This window comes from Mustela lutreola, chromosome 3, assembly GCF_030435805.1.
Source record: "Mustela lutreola isolate mMusLut2 chromosome 3, mMusLut2.pri, whole genome shotgun sequence".
NCBI lineage: Eukaryota > Metazoa > Chordata > Mammalia > Carnivora > Mustelidae > Mustela > Mustela lutreola.
This window is the reverse complement of record NC_081292.1, coordinates 115,257,139-115,275,318: the sequence shown is the minus strand read 5'-3', so window position 1 is coordinate 115,275,318 and position 18,180 is coordinate 115,257,139. Positions and strand designations below refer to the sequence as shown.

General features: G+C 46.0%; 1 protein-coding gene across 1 annotated transcript in view; it reads left to right on the top strand.

The window, feature by feature from the left end:
- Positions 1–3,838: 3,838 nt before the first annotated feature.
- Positions 3,839–18,180, top strand: part of TMEM163 (transmembrane protein 163) — a 224,929-nt gene continuing 210,587 nt past the window's right edge. Inside the window, exons 1-2 of the mRNA XM_059166703.1 lie at positions 3,839–4,351; positions 9,671–9,790. Of these exons, the coding sequence (XP_059022686.1) occupies positions 4,150–4,351; positions 9,671–9,790 (322 nt within the window). The 5' untranslated portion in view covers positions 3,839–4,149. The remainder of the gene's footprint in view (positions 4,352–9,670; positions 9,791–18,180) is intronic.

Genomic DNA, 18,180 nt, shown 5'->3' with positions numbered 1-18,180 from the left:
CCATTGTCTTTTTTTCTTACCATTGTTGTGAACATCGCTCTTTTGATGACCATATTCAAGCTTCCAAGTTACCTCATGCACTTTGTCTTTCCATGGTCTCTATTCTGCCATGGGTATTTATAGTTCAAGGTTAGGGTGCCTACCTCCCAGACTCCAGACTTCTTATTTCCCCCTATCCTCCTGCTGCTTTGTTTTAGCTTTTATTATTTTTTTTTTAATAGAATTTATTTTTTAGGGCAGTTTTAGATTTGCAGAAAACTTGAGAGGATGGTACAGAGAGTTCCCATAAATGCTGCCCCCAATTTCCCCTATTATTTCCTTTTTAAGATTTAATTTATTTGTCACAGAGAGAGAGCACAAGCAGGAGGAGTACAAGCAGGGATGCCCGATGCAGGGCTCCATCCTAGGACCCTGGGATCATGACCTGAGCAGAAGGCAGATGCTGAACGGACTAAGCCACCCAGGCGCCCCCAGTTTCCCCTATTATTGACATCTTACATTATTGTGGTACATTTGCTCCAACTAATGCACAATCGTTGACACATTATTATGAACTGAGGTCCATGCTTTAGTCAGATATCCTTAATTTTTACCCAATGTTATTTTGCTGTTCTGGGATATCTTCTAGAACACCATGTTACATTTAGATGTGTCTTCTTATGCTCTTTTGGGCTGTAATAACTAAAGCTGCTTTTTTAGAACAATTATTTTGTATGACTATTGTGATCATGAAATGGATTTCATAGGTAATAACTACACACGAAAACATCAATATAATGACTTAATTATAATAAGGGGAGTAAAAGTAAAGCCAAAAATACCTAGTATATATTTGCTTTTATAAATGTTTAGTTAGAATTGCCTCAGAAGTCAAAAAGAAGTGATCAGGTGTAGAAGTTTATAATGTAAGAGAAGACGAGACTCGGGAATGCAATATACTCTTTATTTTTGACATTTTGAAATAAGAGCTAAATAAGAATCCTCATATACACATATGGAGTTATGGGGTCTGGGGCAGTTATACATTCGGCAGGGAAAGATGTGTTGATTGCTGATTCAGATGCCATGAAAGGAACTGGCTTCAGTGTCCTGATTTTCCACAGCAGTGAACAAAGAGCTATCTATCCTGGACTTTGTGGTTGCATTTACAGAAAACTCAGTGTGGTGCAAAATATTTTGTGTTTACACCTAAAACAGAGTTAGGATTCTAATATAATTAGGAGCACATTTTAATTAACCCAGATGACCAGCCTGACATATAAAAGCCATGTGGGACACAAACAGTCTTCATTGTGCAGCAAATTTCTGTGCAGGGCAGGACCTCCATATCCCTGACCCTCCCCCACTAAATGCCAGTGGCCCAGCTCCGCCCATCCCTGGGATAACAAATTAAAGCACCTGCAAGTTCCAAAATATCCCCTAGGGGGCGGTACCACGGTGGGCTGCAGTGCTAGAGCTCAAATCGGAGACTTACCTTGATTTCTTCCTTTGTGAAATGAGGATAGTTTTTGTTGAGTAACAAAGACAATGCACGTAAAAGTTAGCAAGGTGCTTGGTACACAGTATGTCCTCCAAGAATGGAAGCTAATGTTACCTCCCGGTCAATCGGCAGAGATTGTTTGGGGGAGAGCCGTGTCCTTGGCATCCAGATAGATGTGGATGAGTGAAAACGGGCATCACACAAGCACCAGAGTCTTTGCCTCATGAAATGAGCAGTGAATTATTGAACAGTTATAGTTCACAAAAAAAGAGTGCCCAGAAGGAGCTGGAGTCAGAGAAATCTTTCTGGAGGAGACAAGAATGGCTTACTGAACAAGGGCAGCTGGAACTTGAAGGAAAATGTATTTATTTCATGAATAATAAATAACTCCTAGATTCTTACTTCTTCATGTGTGGTCTTCAGATCAGCAACTCAGCAGCACCTGGAGGCTTGTAAGAAATCTCAGCCTCTATTTCAGACCTACTGAGTTAGAATCTGCATTTTAACAAGAATCCCAGGCGTGCATCTGCATATTCACATTTCAGAAGTGCTGGAGTAGAGAATTGGTCAAGGGACCAGAGGAAAGAACAATGACTCTTGCTCCTTTGTGGAGAGAACCACAAACCTTGGGTGTGGGGAAGATAGAAAGACAGACGAGCACGGGTGTGTGGATGCATGCAGGGGCAGAGCTAGACAGTCCACATAATGGAGAGCAGTTAGGTAGTGAGAATTACAAATGTGCTCCCAGAACAACCTACGTCAAAATATGTATGTGTGTGTGATATTCAAATGCAGATTCCTAGCCAGACATCAGAATCTACTGAATTAGATTCTTGAAGAGCTGTAGATAATTAGCATTTAAACAAATAACTTCCCAAATGATTATTAGAATAGGAAGGGAGCTTTAAAAAATATCCAAACCAAGTTCCCAGACCATAACAATTTAATTATCTATGATATCAAATTTCTAGCAGGGGCAGAGCCCTAGGTATTTCTTGTCCTAAAGGTCCCCAGGTCATTCTAATGTTTGAGCCATTGACAGAGGAATCAACTGGGATAATGGGGTAAGGGTAAGGGGTCTGCAATATCTGAAGGATGTCTACGACTGTCTACCTCCGAGGACAGAATCAGGACCGGTAGGTAGAAATTTTCATTGTTTTATTCAAATAATTGTAGCAATTTTCCTTCTCTTCATTTTTTTCCTCCCCGCCCCCTCCCCCTTCTCTCATTTTCCCTAGCAAGAACGAGCATTTAAAATGATCTAGCCCTCCAGCTCTGAGTTTGTAATTAAAGAAATTAGGATCAGAAAGGTAAAGTGAATTGGCCAAGGTGACCGAAGATCTCATCCCAATACGACAACGCAAAATAAAATGAGATCTTTTGCCCATTATTAGTGTCCATGGCACCTCAAAGGCATTTAAATTGGACTCTGAATTTGGTGGTAGGCAAAGTGAGAATGAGAAAGGAAGTAGTTACTCAAAAAAGGGTGCTCCAATAAAGTAGGCAGGCTTTAAGCGAGGAACTGATATTTTAAGGTCTCATTAAATTTGAAGACTGATAGCCGTCTAAAGATGAAATCTAAACTCTGGACTTTGGATGTTGATACCGTTAAATTCAAGCTTAGTCTGATAAACGGCCGGTTCTCCCGCTTCTGCACCTCCTGGAGCTCCGAGAGAGCGGGCGTGGGCCCTGGCGTGAACTAGGTGGTTATCTCGCTTTGCCCGACTAGCTCCGCACGGTCAAAGCAGGGACAATCGGCTGCTCTGGGACAGCCAGGGGAAGCTTCTCGTAGGAGGCAGGCTTCCATCCGAGTCCTGAAGAAGTGTCAACATTTGGATACTCAGAGGGCAAGTAGCGAGCTGGCAGGGGAGTAGCCGGGACAAAGGCCCAGGGAGAGTCGCAATGGGGGAACCTTGACGTCCAAACATCTAGAGCTACCAGTGGTTCCAAGGTTACCTGGTCCCCTTAAGTTGGTGCTAGAGAGAAAAATTAGGAGGGGAATGAATCAAAGCTCCTAGAAGGCCGGAGCCGGGAGGTCTTGGCGACAGGTGAACCTCGTTTTCCCGGGATAGGCGGTGAGGCTGGTAGCCCAGCTGGAGACCCTGCACCGCCTCTGAAGCCCACGCAGCTCCAGAGGAGAAAGATGTCAAATTAGGGTGCTGCCTGCTCTCTCCTGCCGGAGCGCGGCCACTGCCTTCCCGGACGGCAGAAATCCGGTCCGAGCGTGTCCCCTCCGGACCCCATCCCGCAGCGCGGGTGGGGCAGGTCTCCCGTCACACCCTCTTCAGGCCGCCAGCCGTTCCCGCGAGCCGCCGGGCGTCTGGCCTGGCCGGATCCCTCCCTACCTCCCCACCGGCCTCCCGGAGCGGGCTCGGGCGCCGGGGCCTCGGGGCGGGTCCCTGCCGCCGGCACCTGCCCCGTGGGCGGAGCGCGGCGGCGACAGTGCGGCCCCAAACCTCTGCCTCCTGCCGCGCGAGCCGTGCGGCTCCTCCACACCCCCGCCCAGCTTGCTGCCGGCGCACCTCAGCTCCTCGGCACCCTCCCTCTCCCTTCCTCCCTCTCCAGCGGTCCGTCCGTCCCTCTGCCCGCTCCGAGCCGCGGCGCCCCGCACTTCTGACTCAAGTCCTCGCCGCGTTCGTCGCCGCCGCCCGGAACCGCCGCCCCGCGCCATGGAGCCGGCCGCGGGCAGCGAGCGCCGCAGCCCCTCGGGCCCCGCGGTCCCGGCGCCGCCCCGGGGCCACGCGCCCTTGGCAGCCGCCCCCGGCCCGGGCCCGCAGAGCAACCCAGCTCGCGAGCCACCCAAGCCCGAAGAGGAGCGGCAGCTGCGGATCAGCGAGAGCGGCCAGTTCAGCGACGGGCTGGAGGATCGAGGTGAGCGCACGCCGCCCGGCAGCCTCCCCGGCGCGGCCCCTTTCCCCGGCCGGCCGGTGCGGTGAGGAGCCGCTGCTCCCGGCCCGCCTCTACCCATTCTCAGGTTGGCGGGGCTCGGCGTCTCGGGGCGCTCGGGGACGCGGGGCCCGGACTTACCCCGCGAGGGCGCCGAGAGCCGAGGGCGGCAGCCCCACCTCCTGAAGTCGGCGCCGCTTGGGCAGCCGCTCCTTCCCGGGAGCGGGAGAGCCCGGCAGCCTCCGGACCGACCTCGCACGGGCCCGGGCTCTCCTCTTGGCTAGCTCCGGCCCTCCAGCGCCCAGTGGAAAAGTTTGCGGGAGGCGTTTTTTTTTGCTTTTGGAGCCCAGTGCTCCCGGGGGAGTGCCAGCCCTGCTCAGCTAGGAGGGACCTGAGCTCAATGTGCCCTCTTTCTAAGTCCTCTCCGACCCCCGGCGGCCGGCTCCCCGGGAGAACTTCCTTCTGCGGGTTTAGCCTCGCGGAGTCGGTGGGTGGTCGGCTCGGCGAGGGAAAACCGGCGGCCCCCGACTCTCACTCATAGGGCACCTAGTTTACCATAGGTCATTGCCCTGCTGGTTGGTGATGCGGGCAGAGGACTGGGGCAGTCGAGTTTGGACCACCAACCTCCTCTGAATGGATGCCACCGAAACCTGGTGGTTCCCTGCACACGTCTTCAGCCCCTTCAGAATCCCCCCAAGGCACTGGTCTGGAATCCTGCAAACGTCCCTTTCCTGGGAGGCCAACCCCCTACCTTCCAACACACAGACGATAACCCCCTTTGAGATGCCCGCAAGAAACGGGAGAGACTCCGTTGTTCATTCTCGTGCCTCTCTCCTCCTACATCCCTCTTTCCCTCCCTGCCTCGTTTCCTTTTGGCTTGCAGGGATCCGTGTTCTTGGCCACATCCATACATTTTCTGCTGTTTTCTGAATCTAAATTCAGATCGGCCCCCTCAAAAAGACTCCGTGTTTGGGCTAAAGCCCGTTAGTGGCCGAAGCGGGATTCTTGCAGCCAGGCCCTTCTTGGGGAGCCGGCTCATCGCCACTCCACCCCCTTTTCTTGGAAGCCTTATTTTGTTGGCTGTGGCGGATTTTTATATTTCAGTCTTAGCAGGTTTTCAGTCCTATTCTTAGTATCTCCTGTACATTTTTATTCCGGTTTAGCGTTCAGATGCACGATCTCTTTGCTCATAGAAATTTTAAACTGTAGCATGTGAAATAGAATGACATGGAAACAGCAATCCCGGAGACTCTGCAGGGATTGCACAGGGGGGGAACTGGAGCTCCTCCAGTTGCAACGAGTTCTGCACCTATGTTGCAGTTTCTCCTCCTGTTCCAACAGAACTAGATACTGTTACAGAGCTGATGATGGGTGGCATCGCAATCACCCCCACGGAATCCATCACTTTTATTCTAGGTCATGTGAATTACCTTTTCCTCTGCAACTAATACTGTAGGACTCAAGAATTTTGTATTGAAGAAAGACCGAACTCTGGGCTGAGCTTATTTTTGTAGCATTGCAGGTCATTTGTCAAAGCTGGCCTATTTCTCCCCACCCCACAAAAGGACAGGAGGGGAGAAAGTGCTAGGGGGAGTTAATATTTAGCATCATTTTGTAGCTTCGTGCTCAAGTGTAAAAAGCCCTTCTGAATTAATTCTTAGGGTCATTTTTCATTGGTCAACTGAATTTCATTTTCCATTATATGATAGCATGAAAGCATTCACTGTTCATGAACGATCCCTGTGTGAAAGCATCGCATATCACACACAGCCTCTCTGTTAGCGTGAACCCTGTCCTCCAAAGAACCCAGCGCCATGTGGTATTGAAAGCTGAAAGTCAGTGTGACATTCTTTTGTTTGACTTATTGCTGACAGCAAAGAGTTAATGATGAATGGATCATTTTCGTTAAATAGATCAGATTACCTGGGGAGGTTTATTACAATATTTTGTGTTTGTGTTGTTTTTTCTTATGGGGCTGCATCTTTCCCATATTGATTTTTGAATCCCTTGGGAACAGTTCGATTGCAGCTACCTTTTTCCTAATGGTGAGAGGATTTGGGGAGAAAGAAGCTAAAGCAGTTGCCTGCTCTGCGTCTCTCCATCATGCCTGGCTTGCTTTTTTTCTAGGCCTCAATACCTATAGCATTTGTGGGGGTCCGTGCCCTGGATGTGTGTCTATATTTGGCCTTCTTTCTTGTCCTCACTTCCTTTTGAGCTATTAGAGCTGGTTACGGACTGCGTCTAACTCCCGTCAAATGCTTGCCTTATCTAGTGTTTTAGGACTTTAGAGGTATTTTCCCCTTAGAAGTGAAGGGGGCTGCTTCCTAGAAACCTAACTAGCTGATAGTGCAGTGCCATTTGGCTGAGCCTTGTAGTCAGGGAGCAAGAGTCCTGTGGTCTGAGACTTTCAGGGATTAACACCCACAAAATAGGCCAAGTTTGTCTTGGGTGTTTCCACTTCTTCCCTTAATATCCTCTCTTCTCCTCACAGGTGTTTTCCCATCATTCTGCCCCAAGCCCCTCAAGTTGACTTAGAGTGTTACATGCTTCTGCATTTCTTGCTACCAACCTACCTAATGAATATTGCCCTTCCTTCAGAAGATCCAAGTGTGGCGATTAGGAGAAAGCAATTAGAACTAATTCATACTAGAATGGGAATGACGGATGGCTTCAACTTAACTGCATATATTTGCATTTCTCCCTCTACCCAAACAATGAGTTATCAGTCTTTCATTCATACAACCCTTACGCTTACTAATGTTAGGCCCAGATTACAAATAGATGGAATTGGAGTAAAATTAGAAATCTGAATGTGGAGGCCAACTTTGTTGAGAAAGGGACATAGCCCTACATGCGAATGTGCAGCCTTCCTTAGCTTCTCTAGGCTGGGCTACCTTCTACTTCTGAAGCACAGCTTCCTGAAAACTTGAGGACTTCTCATCATTGCTTGTGGGTGTGTGTGCAGCTCCATGTGGAGGCGAAGGTAGAGGCACCATTCATTTATGAGTCTTTGTAGGTTGTCGTGCTCCCCTTTGAGGAGGGGGATCTTTTTCCATTCTTGGTATCAGCTATACTTTTAGGAAGGAAAACCTGTAGGAAATAAGCAAAGGCTGGACCTATATGGGAAAGTTCCTGCCTTCTTGGATGGTCTTCCCATTACATTTACTCTAGTTTTTTAAATTTAAAACCTCCTATGGGGGAAACATGCACACACACGATCAGATGTGGGTAAGAACCACCAGTTCTGCTGCTTAGAGGACTCAGGTATCCTGTTAGCAGGGCAGTCGAGCCTATGCAAGTGGACATCCCAGACTCCTTCCTGAGTGTGCTGGTCCACTGTGGGGTGAGGCAAACAGTGGTCTGTGTGGTCAGGACCATATCACTATAAACAGCTGGCTTTGGAAGGAAAAATAATTGTTATGTGGTGGAATGAAAAACCCAGATCATTGTCCTTTCTCGTGGAAAATGAAATCTGCTTCTGAAAGGAACCTTGTTTTTACCCCCAGTGGATAAACCTCTTGTGATTGTTGGTGTCAAAATACGCAGCAAATGAGCTGCTTATTTGAGTCAGTACTGATGTGTTACAGCTTCACTTCTCCTGAAAATCAATTGGCCAGAATGAAAAGGAAGATTTTTATATCATTTGGGAAAAAGGAAACAAATGATTGGGAGAGTGTAGGACCTGCTCCCTCTAGGTTGGCTTAAACAGGAGATAAGGTGATTGTTATTGAAGGGGTGTTGTTTGGTGGCTAGGGAAAAAATAGACAAAGGAATAAAAACAGGCCGGTGAAGGGATTTTAATTTGAAATGATGTGTACTGAAGGCAGAATTTGAGGAGAGAAGGTTTATCTTTTTTCATCCAAGTGCATTTATTAAGGAAGGTTTGGGGAGATTTTTACAGTGAGGTGATGGAGAGGTGTTTAGACCTACCTTTTGCACGCTGCTCTACATTCTGATCCCATGCAAATCTACAGGTTTTGATTATTTAAAAATCTCCGGGCCATAGACTGGGTTCGCTTAGCACTTTCCTGGAAGTTTCCTCTTGCTTCCTTGAGGACTTGTTGAGGTCGCTTGGATCTGGGTAGTGAATGAAATGGAGAAATTTTACCAGGGTCTTTTATAATTTTGGAAGAGGATGTAGTTTTCAGGCCAGAGGCTGAGCAGGGTGCCCAGCTGGTTAAGTGGGATGGTGTCTTTTACACCATGTGCCAGCTGTGAGATGTTGCATGCTGTTTTACCAATGGGTACCTAAGCTCGGACAACCAGTTTCTTCACCATCTGGAGCTGTCGTGATGAAGCTGCTCCACCCCTGAAAGGTATGTCCTAGGCTGTTTAGCTCAAGGTGGTGTCACAAACTCCTGTCAATGGAGAATGCATGAGAATTTGGTCTTTCCTGCAACAAAGAGACGCTGTCTATGATCTGTTTTTGAAGGAGAAGAAAAAATAGAAATCAGGGTCATGCTGAAGATGTTTTGACCCTTCACCCAAAGCAAATGGAGCTTGGGCATCACCTCTAAGACCTCATGAATTTCAGTTGGTGCCAGGGACCCTTGGTGTTGAAAGCATCAGAGACAAAAATCAAACCTTCCTCACACGGGGCCAGCCCAGAAAGCTGTGCCCAGTTTGAGTAGGTTTACCTGACTTGAACAGTCTGAGAACTGTTTGCCTCATGAGTGGTATAGAGCAATACATACTACAGAACAGAAAGGTAGGAAGAAAACAGGGCCTACAATGGAGGTCTGGTGGCTATTGTTGGTTGCGATTGAAGAGAAGTCCTTCTCTTCCTGTTAATTGTGGAGGAGGGCAATGAGGCTGTTTGCCTTCAGGGACTCATGGCTTTGGGCGAAGGCTCTTTGACCAAGTTGTGGGCACTGCCTGTGGGATCAGTGCAGATCAGTGCCTGTGGCTGAGGAGCCCACAGGCCCAGCTCAATATGGGCTCATTGTGCTGTTTTCCTAATGAAAGGGGCTTGCTAGAGCAAGACCTACATAGCTGACTACATGCTGGGGCTCACGGGTCCAGGTCCAGTGAGTGGGTCTGTGGGGTCTTTCTAGAGAGGACGACTGCTGTTAGCCTGCAGGCATACTTGCCCATGTTGCTAGAGCCTGTGATTTGGCAAGAGATGCCAGAAAGCCTGATTTCCAAGTGAACCCTCCTAATTGTTAAAACACAGTGTGGGCCAAACAAAACACATCTTGGCCCACGGGCTGTCAGTTTGCAGTCCTTGGATAAGAACGTGTAGCTCTGGCTGTGGGTTTCTTAATAAGGAAATGTCTAACTTCCTTTTCTCCTTGTTTTTGTCAGGCTTACTAGAAAGCAGCACTCGCCTGAAGCCTCACGAGGCCCAGAACTACAGAAAGAAGGCTTTGTGGGTCTCCTGGTTCTCCATTATTGTCACCCTGGCCCTGGCCGTGGCTGCCTTCAGTAAGTATGCGGAGTCCTGCTGCTCGATACGGGCTGCTGTTGTCTGGTTTATTCTCTCACTCCTGTACAATCCGCTTTTGCTTTCAGTTGACTATTATTGATGGGAAAATTTTTTTTTAGATGATGGGAGAGTCAGGGTACTTATAAATTAGTAAAATGGCTTCTCTCCTCTGCAGAGGGAAGAGGTGGGTTAAGAAGAAACGAAGAGGGATCCTGGGAGCTTTGGCTCTCATCAGTATGCGGGTTTGTGGAGGGAGATTCTGGCTGCTAGTTGAATAGGGAAAATATTCTCTTGGTGGATGCCTTCAGCTTGGGCTGACATGTGACAAATCTATATCCTTGAGATTTGCATTTTGATCTTAATGCAACCAGATGAGTGCAATATTGCAGTACATGCTCCCCTCCCCCCCGCCCCACCCCCTCCCATGCCGGCTGTGTAAGGTTTGGATGCAAATCATGTGTACATTTTAATGAAAGAGGAATGGGAGGGTCCTCCATCAAGTTTTCAGTGATAAGGGAAACAAAAATGTTTATGACAATCAAGAAAAGCTAAGATAACCGAACATTTTGTGCCTATGTATAATCTATTTACTGTTTATGGATAATCCTGTTTAGGTGTTAGGAAGCCCTCTGACATGCATTTTCTCAGCTAACATTTGCAGCCTAAAGAAATGTGCATATGCTATTTATTCTTATTAAACGCAAGATGGTTTCTAAGCTTAAGCGAGGACATTAAGCTTTATCTCAACCTCGGTAGAAACCACCGTAGGTTTTTTCCTTTTTTATTTTTTTTATTTTTTTTTATTTTTTATACTGGGGTAAAGAGGAATGTATTTGGGGCATGTTGTGATTAATTTTTTACTTTGCCAGGAAGATCTATATTCTTAGTGATAAGAATCATGCCAGATGTCTCATGTGGCATCCCTCAGAGTGGGAGAAGAAAGGGCTGTCTGCTGGAAGATGCTACTCTGTGTGTTGAAAATTCTATTCTGTGCTGTTAGACCTGCTGCTGGAAGTTGGTATTGGCTCCCAAGAGGGAATATTAGAATTTGACCAAATGCTCCCTGCAAAACTAGGCATATATTACTTGGCAAAATTTATATTGGAAACACTGTGCTATATTGTGGCTCTAGAAAAAAGCCAAACATTTAGAAGTAGTGGGTAATGCATTTCAGAGTATAAACATTTACCAGTGAGCCAGAAATCTAATCAAGAGAATTCTGATTCCTGAAAATAGCTCTTCCTGCCTCTTGCCTCCTCTTCTTCAGCTGAAACAAGAATAACGAATCTGATTGATGTCCCTGGAGGGTAATTCAGTTGTGGTGGCTGGTGGTGGGCCCTGGATCAGACACCATCATTAACATATGTAAAGAAAGAGGCATGGAATGAGGGGTGGTGATTTACCAACTGAATAATAGTTACTCAGACCTGTCCTCGTGCCTGATAGAGCTGTTTTGATTTTATCCTGTGGGTGTTGAATGAGGACACAAATGTGAAGAAAAACGGAACAAATCTTTCCTTTGGGAGAATAAGTCTATATTTGACGTACTTAATCTCCTAATAGGGAAAAATTAGGAGAAAATGTTGGTTTCATATGTTATGCCTGATCAGTTGGGTTATTTTGAAAATTTTGTTCTCTTTCCTTTAATAGGAAAAGCCTGTTGCATAATGCATATGGAATTAGAATGTTTTCTTTCTTTTAAAATGATTTTACACCTCGTGAGTATTTGATTTAAATCCTCTAAATTCTTGCCTATAGAATGTTGGCATTGGCCTATAATATCATGATTTGTGTTACTTTCTGTAATATAATTTGTTCCCAAGTTGGTTTCAAGTTAAACCAAAAAAATGTAGAAGAGTTCTGTTTTCCCCTACTTTAACTATGGAGTAGCTTTTGCGTGTGTGTGTGTGTGTGTGTGTGTGCGCGTGCGCGCTTGCACACACGCTTTTGTTTGTATTTTATGGTTTTTTTAAAGATTTTATTTATTTATTTGACAGACAGATTACAAGTAGGCAGAGAGGCAGGCAGAGAGAGAGAGGAGGAAGCAGGCTCCCTACTGAGCAGAGAGCCGGATGCAGGACTTGATCGCAGGACCCTGAGATCATGACCTGAGTGGAAGGTAGAGACTTAACCCACTGAGCCACCCAGGCGCCCTGTATTTTATGTTTTAAACCTTTGTGGTGGTCTCTGGTTGTGTTGTTTAAGGTTGTCCTGTTTACCTTTTAGGTTCCTAAATGCATTTGTAATATGAATGATTTAAAACCCTTTTTAAAGTGTCATTTACATATTGGCAGACTTTTGTGCAATCTTTTTCATAGTTTTAAATGGAAAGAGAAATAAGGATTAGGTAATATAAGCTGACTTTGAAATTAGGTTTAAATTAGTATCTAAAGGAAAATGGTATGCTTTCGAAATGGCAATAAATATGTTTTTTAAAAAATTGTCACAAGGATCCCCCAGTCGGAGATCTTCAGGGAGGTGGTTGATAGAGATGTGGGATGAAATGGGATAGGCTGGCGTGGTGAACCCCTGTGCCACCCAACGAAATGGTCAGGTTGGACCAGTTGGTCTTTTTAAAGAGAATTAATGTTGAATGACTGCCTGTGATGCTCTGATATAGCAGAGAAGTCTCTGCACTGTGTGTGTGTGTGTGTGTGTGTGTGTGTGTGTTGGTGGAGACCAATAATCATGGTGATTAGAAGATCATATTGATCATTACATCTTGCCGCTGCTAGAGGTAGACTCTGCAGGGAAGGAGGAGCATCCATCCTTGCATGGAATCAGTATGCAACATTGTTGAATGAATGAACTGAGAGATTTTAAAAAATCAATTTCTTTCTTTCTTTCTTTCTTTCTTTCTTTCTTTCTTATTAGATGGAATGAAATTATTTATTAGAAAGAGATAAATTTGATCTAAAGGATTATTTAGGTACCAAGCTTAGAGCTCATGTATTTTTACAGACACCTAAAGAACTTTTGAGAGAATCTGATCATGCTCATGACCATTCTCTCGCGAAGGGCAGCGACTTGGAGCCGCCCCTGCTGGGGTCTGGTGGAATTCCTGTCTTCATCTCACCTGCCATCTTCTCTTTTATCATGGATGCTGATTTTTGCTGAAAAAAAAATGCTGTTGTCTTTTTTTGTGTGTGTTTGGAAATGTATTATGTAAGTTTTAGGGATGCCACTTTTCTCAGTCAACTGGAAAAGTTCATGTTCTTTACATAGGATGTATGTTGCAAATAAAGCCTGTCACCCTTCTACCTTCTGCAAGCTTCTAGGTAATCAGGTATGCTGTGTTTTCTCAGATTAGCAATTCTTAAGAGACACAATGACAAAACTAGCTTTGGTCAGTATAACTGAGTTGTCTGTGATAAACCACTTGTGTATATAACTCTGGTTGACAGTCAATGTCTAGTATAGTCTGAAAAATTTAAGTGAACTTTCAAGTTTGTGACTTGAAGGTGTTTTGGAAAGGATGTGTGCTTTGAAAGAGGTATAAACCATTTCTGATAATCCTTGGTAATATAGAGATTTTAGACCTGCTAAAAATGCTGATATAAAAGCAGATGGTAATACATCTTGAATATTGCAGAGAGAGCCCTAGTTGGTTTTAAAATTGGTTCTGTTTATAATCGGTAGGCAGCATAGAAAATGGCAATCATGTTATGAACAAACCTTAAAAAAAGTCTATTTTAATACATCTAGAAAGAGAACAGAAATTCTGTTTCAAAACTCAGGGTTTTGACATTATTAATGTCTTCGTTAGAATGATTTAGGAAAATGCATTCTTTTTTGAGGTGTGAATGAGTGCAAGTTAATTTTTAGTCACTCAATACATGTTCTGTGGGAAATGAAGATATATTTGAAATATACTCAGGGGACAGAAAACCTTTCTTAAGATACATAGCTCCGTTAAATAAAAAAGTACTCCAAACTAAGATCTCAGAAAAAGCTCATTCAATAGATAGTGAATCAATAGATTTAAGAATTAGAAATTTTTTTTTGAAAAGGGTGATTTTCTTTTTGAATATGGTGATTTAAAAAAGAATATATTTGATTTTAGCATAAACTCTTGTCCCTTAAAAATGATAAAATATATATAGTTCTTTATTTTAAAATTGTGAGGCCAGGAGTTGAGAGCTGGATAAAATCACACCCATCTTCTATAAGCTTGATAGTGTGTGTGTGTGAGAACTTTTTTAGGTAGTCTCTCAATTTTGGCATATTGTGAGATGGGAGGGTTGACATCCTCTGGTGGTTTCTGGTGCCCTAAGAGTAACATCTGAATAGTGACAGTGTCCAAAAAGGTCAGGCCTGACCTGTGTGCCCCCCCGCCCCCAACTTTTCTCAGACACCCCAACTTTTCCTCAGGACTGGAGAGGGTGTCTTTCGGCCAAGCTCATCTTCTCACAGATCTCCATGTGGTTGACCCCTCTGGAGCCTTACAACCATGCTGACTAGACCCCCCACCCCCCAACCCCCAGCCTGGTTTTATCCATCACACTGTGATTCCTTCACAGTTTTTCTCATTCTGCCCCACCTCTGTTAGATGATGGTGTGTGTGAGGCCCTAGTCTTATGTGCTGTGTCCCTTAGACATACCCTTGACATTCTGCTTGGAGATTAATCCTTTGTGTTGTTTGCTGGTCTTTCTTTGGATTGATAAAAACAGTATATGCTCATTATAGAAGTTCATGAGACCAGAGATACGATTGCAAATCTCTGTCCCATTCTAAATTCATTCTTTCCCAATTCCTGGTCCTGTGGACAAGCTTTGATGCTGGTGCCTCATGTCTCCTTCAGGATATGGTCTGTGCACTTCCAAGCCTGGGGTTACACACCTTATGGTTGCTACTTAGGTTAGGCATGATGTCTTATCCTTGTTGGTCTTTGAATTAGCATGGGCCTCTTCACTGGCTGCTGTTTTCACAGTTTTGTGTGAAGTGGATTTGATGTGGAGAACCTTCAGGAACAACTTCCCAACCACCGTCTGGCTGCTGCTGCTGAGGCGGGTGACGTGTTGAGGGGGATGTGGGCAGGAAGTTTGTGAGCCACATCCTGGGGGTGTTCAGTGGGATAACTTGCTTCTGTAAGCATGCTGTGAATGATAACTAGGGATGCTGCTTCTGAGGAGTGGAAACCAGGAGGGGAGAATAGGCCGAAACGTGGCTGGGAACCTCATCCTGACAGTGCTCCCTGCCTCTAGGTTCTTCCTTCATATGCTCATGCTCATGTCATCAAGGACTCTGTGCCTTGTCACCACTGCCACCCACACACTGCTAGCTCAAAGAGGGCACAAAGAATATAGAATGGCATTTTAGTCAGGTCCCTTTGCTTCCTGTGAGGCCCCTGGTGGTCTTGGCCCCTCCTTCCTGGCTGGACACCTCCATCACAGAGCTTACTGCCCGTCCAGCCCATAAATGCTCCTTGTCGTTCCCCACACCCTGCGTCCTGCTCTGCCCTTGGCCTCAGATGCTCTTTGTTCCTGACAACCCCCTTTTGTTGCCTGGCTCAATTTTACTTACCCCTCAACGTTGAGATGAAGGGTCTGCCTCTTCCAGGAAGCCTTCCCTGGGCTTCTGAGCTGATAGAAATGACCCTTGGTTCCAGTAGTCCCATGAGCACCCATAATCAGAAACTTAACACAATACTTAAATCACTGAATTACTGCTTGGCAATAACATACCCTGCTCCGAGGCAGAGCCTCTGTCTTCTCCGGTCTGGATTCTCAGCCCCTAACATGGTTGGCACTCAGCTATCGGGTGGGCTGGCGTCATTTTTGACATCTCCCTGCTGAGGCCACCATGGCTGCCACAGACTGAGAATGTACGTTTGCAGGCAAAGATCCCAGAAAAAGGAATAGTGACTTTTTCAAGTGAATGGAAACAAAAGGGAAACTGCAAGAGGGACATCTTCAACTTCGTAAATGGTTGGGATGCCAGAGCCCGTTGTCTCCCCCTCCTCCTCTTCCCTCCCTGCCTCCCCAGGCCTCCAGCTCCTCTTGGATGGAAGTGCCTCCCTTGCAGCTGTTAGGAAAGCACAACTTCCCCAGACCCCAGGCTCACAATGAGCTGCTGTGTCGTTGTTTTGAGCCGGGAGTGGACGAGGGGGGTTTCTGCAGCTGCCTACATGTTCTGCCCCCCTTTTCTCTGTACACTGTACACAGCATTGAATTAAAGTGTGGCCAGAGTCATTAGTCTGAGGCTATCCTTGTCACATAGCTGTGGCAGGGTCTCCGGGGAGCTGGGCTGTGGACCCCAGCTGGACTCAATAGGCCCAGTGGTTCCATGCCCCACCTTGCAGAGGCCTTGGGTTCTGCTGGGCTACAGCCAATGCTCTGGGGGAAATTTGGGAGGGCTTTCCCTGCTGCCCTGAGTGGCTCTTCAGGCATAGTGGTGAGACACTTGGACGTGAAGAGGTTTTCTGGTCTGCTTGTACTCCAAGGCTGTGGCGTTGTGCTCTGGGAAGTGCATCTTGGAATGTGAATTTCTGGTGTAGCTGCTCAGGACAAGAGGTTATTTTCTGGTCCCTTGTCTCTGGGGGCTGAAGTGCAGGCCTACTGAGGTTAGGAAATTCCAGGTGAAGCCAGAGCCAGGCAGAGAACCCTTTTGCTAACACTGCGCTCCCCACCTCCCTGTAAAGGAACCTGTTCCTCACTTTCCACCGTCTTCCACCATCTTCCATGAACTGCCTGTCGTTCCTTCCAGCCAGTGAATGTGTTTATCCAGTCCTTATCAAGTGCCTGCTGGCGAAGCACAGTCTGCTGTGCCCGGTGTCACAGAGGATGTTAGGAAGTGGGGCAATCCTCTGTCTCCTTCAAGAGTTCAGGTCTAAGGCGAAGATGAATCCTCTCAATGTCAGGGCAAATGACAGGGCAGTGGGGTAGGATACATGATAACCTGAACCCTGCTCAACCCTCCTCCATTAGACATCTAAAGTGATCAAGAAAGGACATCACTTATCTGTTAGAGAAAGGACGATCTACAACCCCAGGAAACCTCTGCTCCCCAGAAAGGATGAGATGAAAATCAGAGCTGTCAGTGCAGAATGGGGTACTCTCCTGGGCTGAGAGGGCCTGAAGATTGCGGGACTCGGAGGCTTGAATTACAAGGTCACGTGAGGCTGGAACATAGTGGCAGAAGTTTGTTGAGACTGTCTTCACAAACTGTCACACAGAGGCTTAGACAATGGAAAATTACTTTCTAGGCAGGGGACCTCGACCAGTCCTTCGTGTGGGCTGCCCCAGGGAGAGGTATAACCTTGGGAGAAGGGTAACTTTGGAAGAGGCAGCTTCTCTCTGTAGAGGGTATTGGACAGTTGAGGAGAAGGACGGGGCTGTGGGCCGTCAACAGCCCTCACTTCTGATAGTTGGGGGAATGAGTGCCTAGGTCTTGAGGGGGATCCAGGAGGTAGGCCATGGCCTCCACTGTAGGAGTTCGTACTGCCCACTTTGCCTAGGAGCCCTCAAGCTGAGATACAGTGTGGATGTGGTCGAAGGTTGGAAATGCCTCTGGAGTGTCTGTAAGAAGCACGTGCAGAAACTCCGCTCAGGCCCAGCACTGTCTCACGCATGGCCTAGCATGTCTCCAGCAAAGACGAGCTCCCAATCTAACCCTGGAAAGTTCCTGGGGGAAAGGGTGCAAGAGCCATTCCAGCAGCATGATCAGAAGTCCAATTCCAGACAACAGAATTACCTGACCAATCCACTCTCCCCTCTATTTCTCACTTGCCTTCCTTTCAACCACCATTTTACGTCTTCTAGTTGATTCTTTTATTTACTTGTACAGTTGGTTCTTGAATGACATGGATTTGAACTGCATGCAGATTTTTAAAAGCTAGAATACAGTACTGTAAATGCATTTTTCCTTATTATTATCTTAACGTTTTTTTTTCCTCTAGCTTATTTTCTAAGATTATAGTATATAATATGTATAACATACAAAATATGTGTTAATCGACTGTTTTTATTAGTGGAAGGCTTCCGGTCAACAGGAGGCTATTAGTAATTACGTTTTGGGGGTATCAAAAGTTAGGAATGGGTTTTGTCTCTGTAGCAGGTCAGCATTCCTACCCACCCCACAAGTTGTTCAAGGGTCAACTGTTTATGTATAAATAACAAGCTTCTGGATTTTCACTTATTTTTATTTTTTAGTTTATTTTTTATTTTTTTATTTTTTTTTGGTTTTTAGCCATTTTTGACTTCCCGCCATGAAAAAAGATAATTTACTCTGCTCCCCTCTTCTTGGTCCCACACAAACACGTTGATTTCCTGAGCTTTTATCAGTACATACTAGTCCTACTTGCATTATTGTGACCATATTAGTCCTGCTTACTGAGACATATGGTGAGGAGTGCTTACTTCTTGCCTGCCCTATTTTTTATTTTCTCTG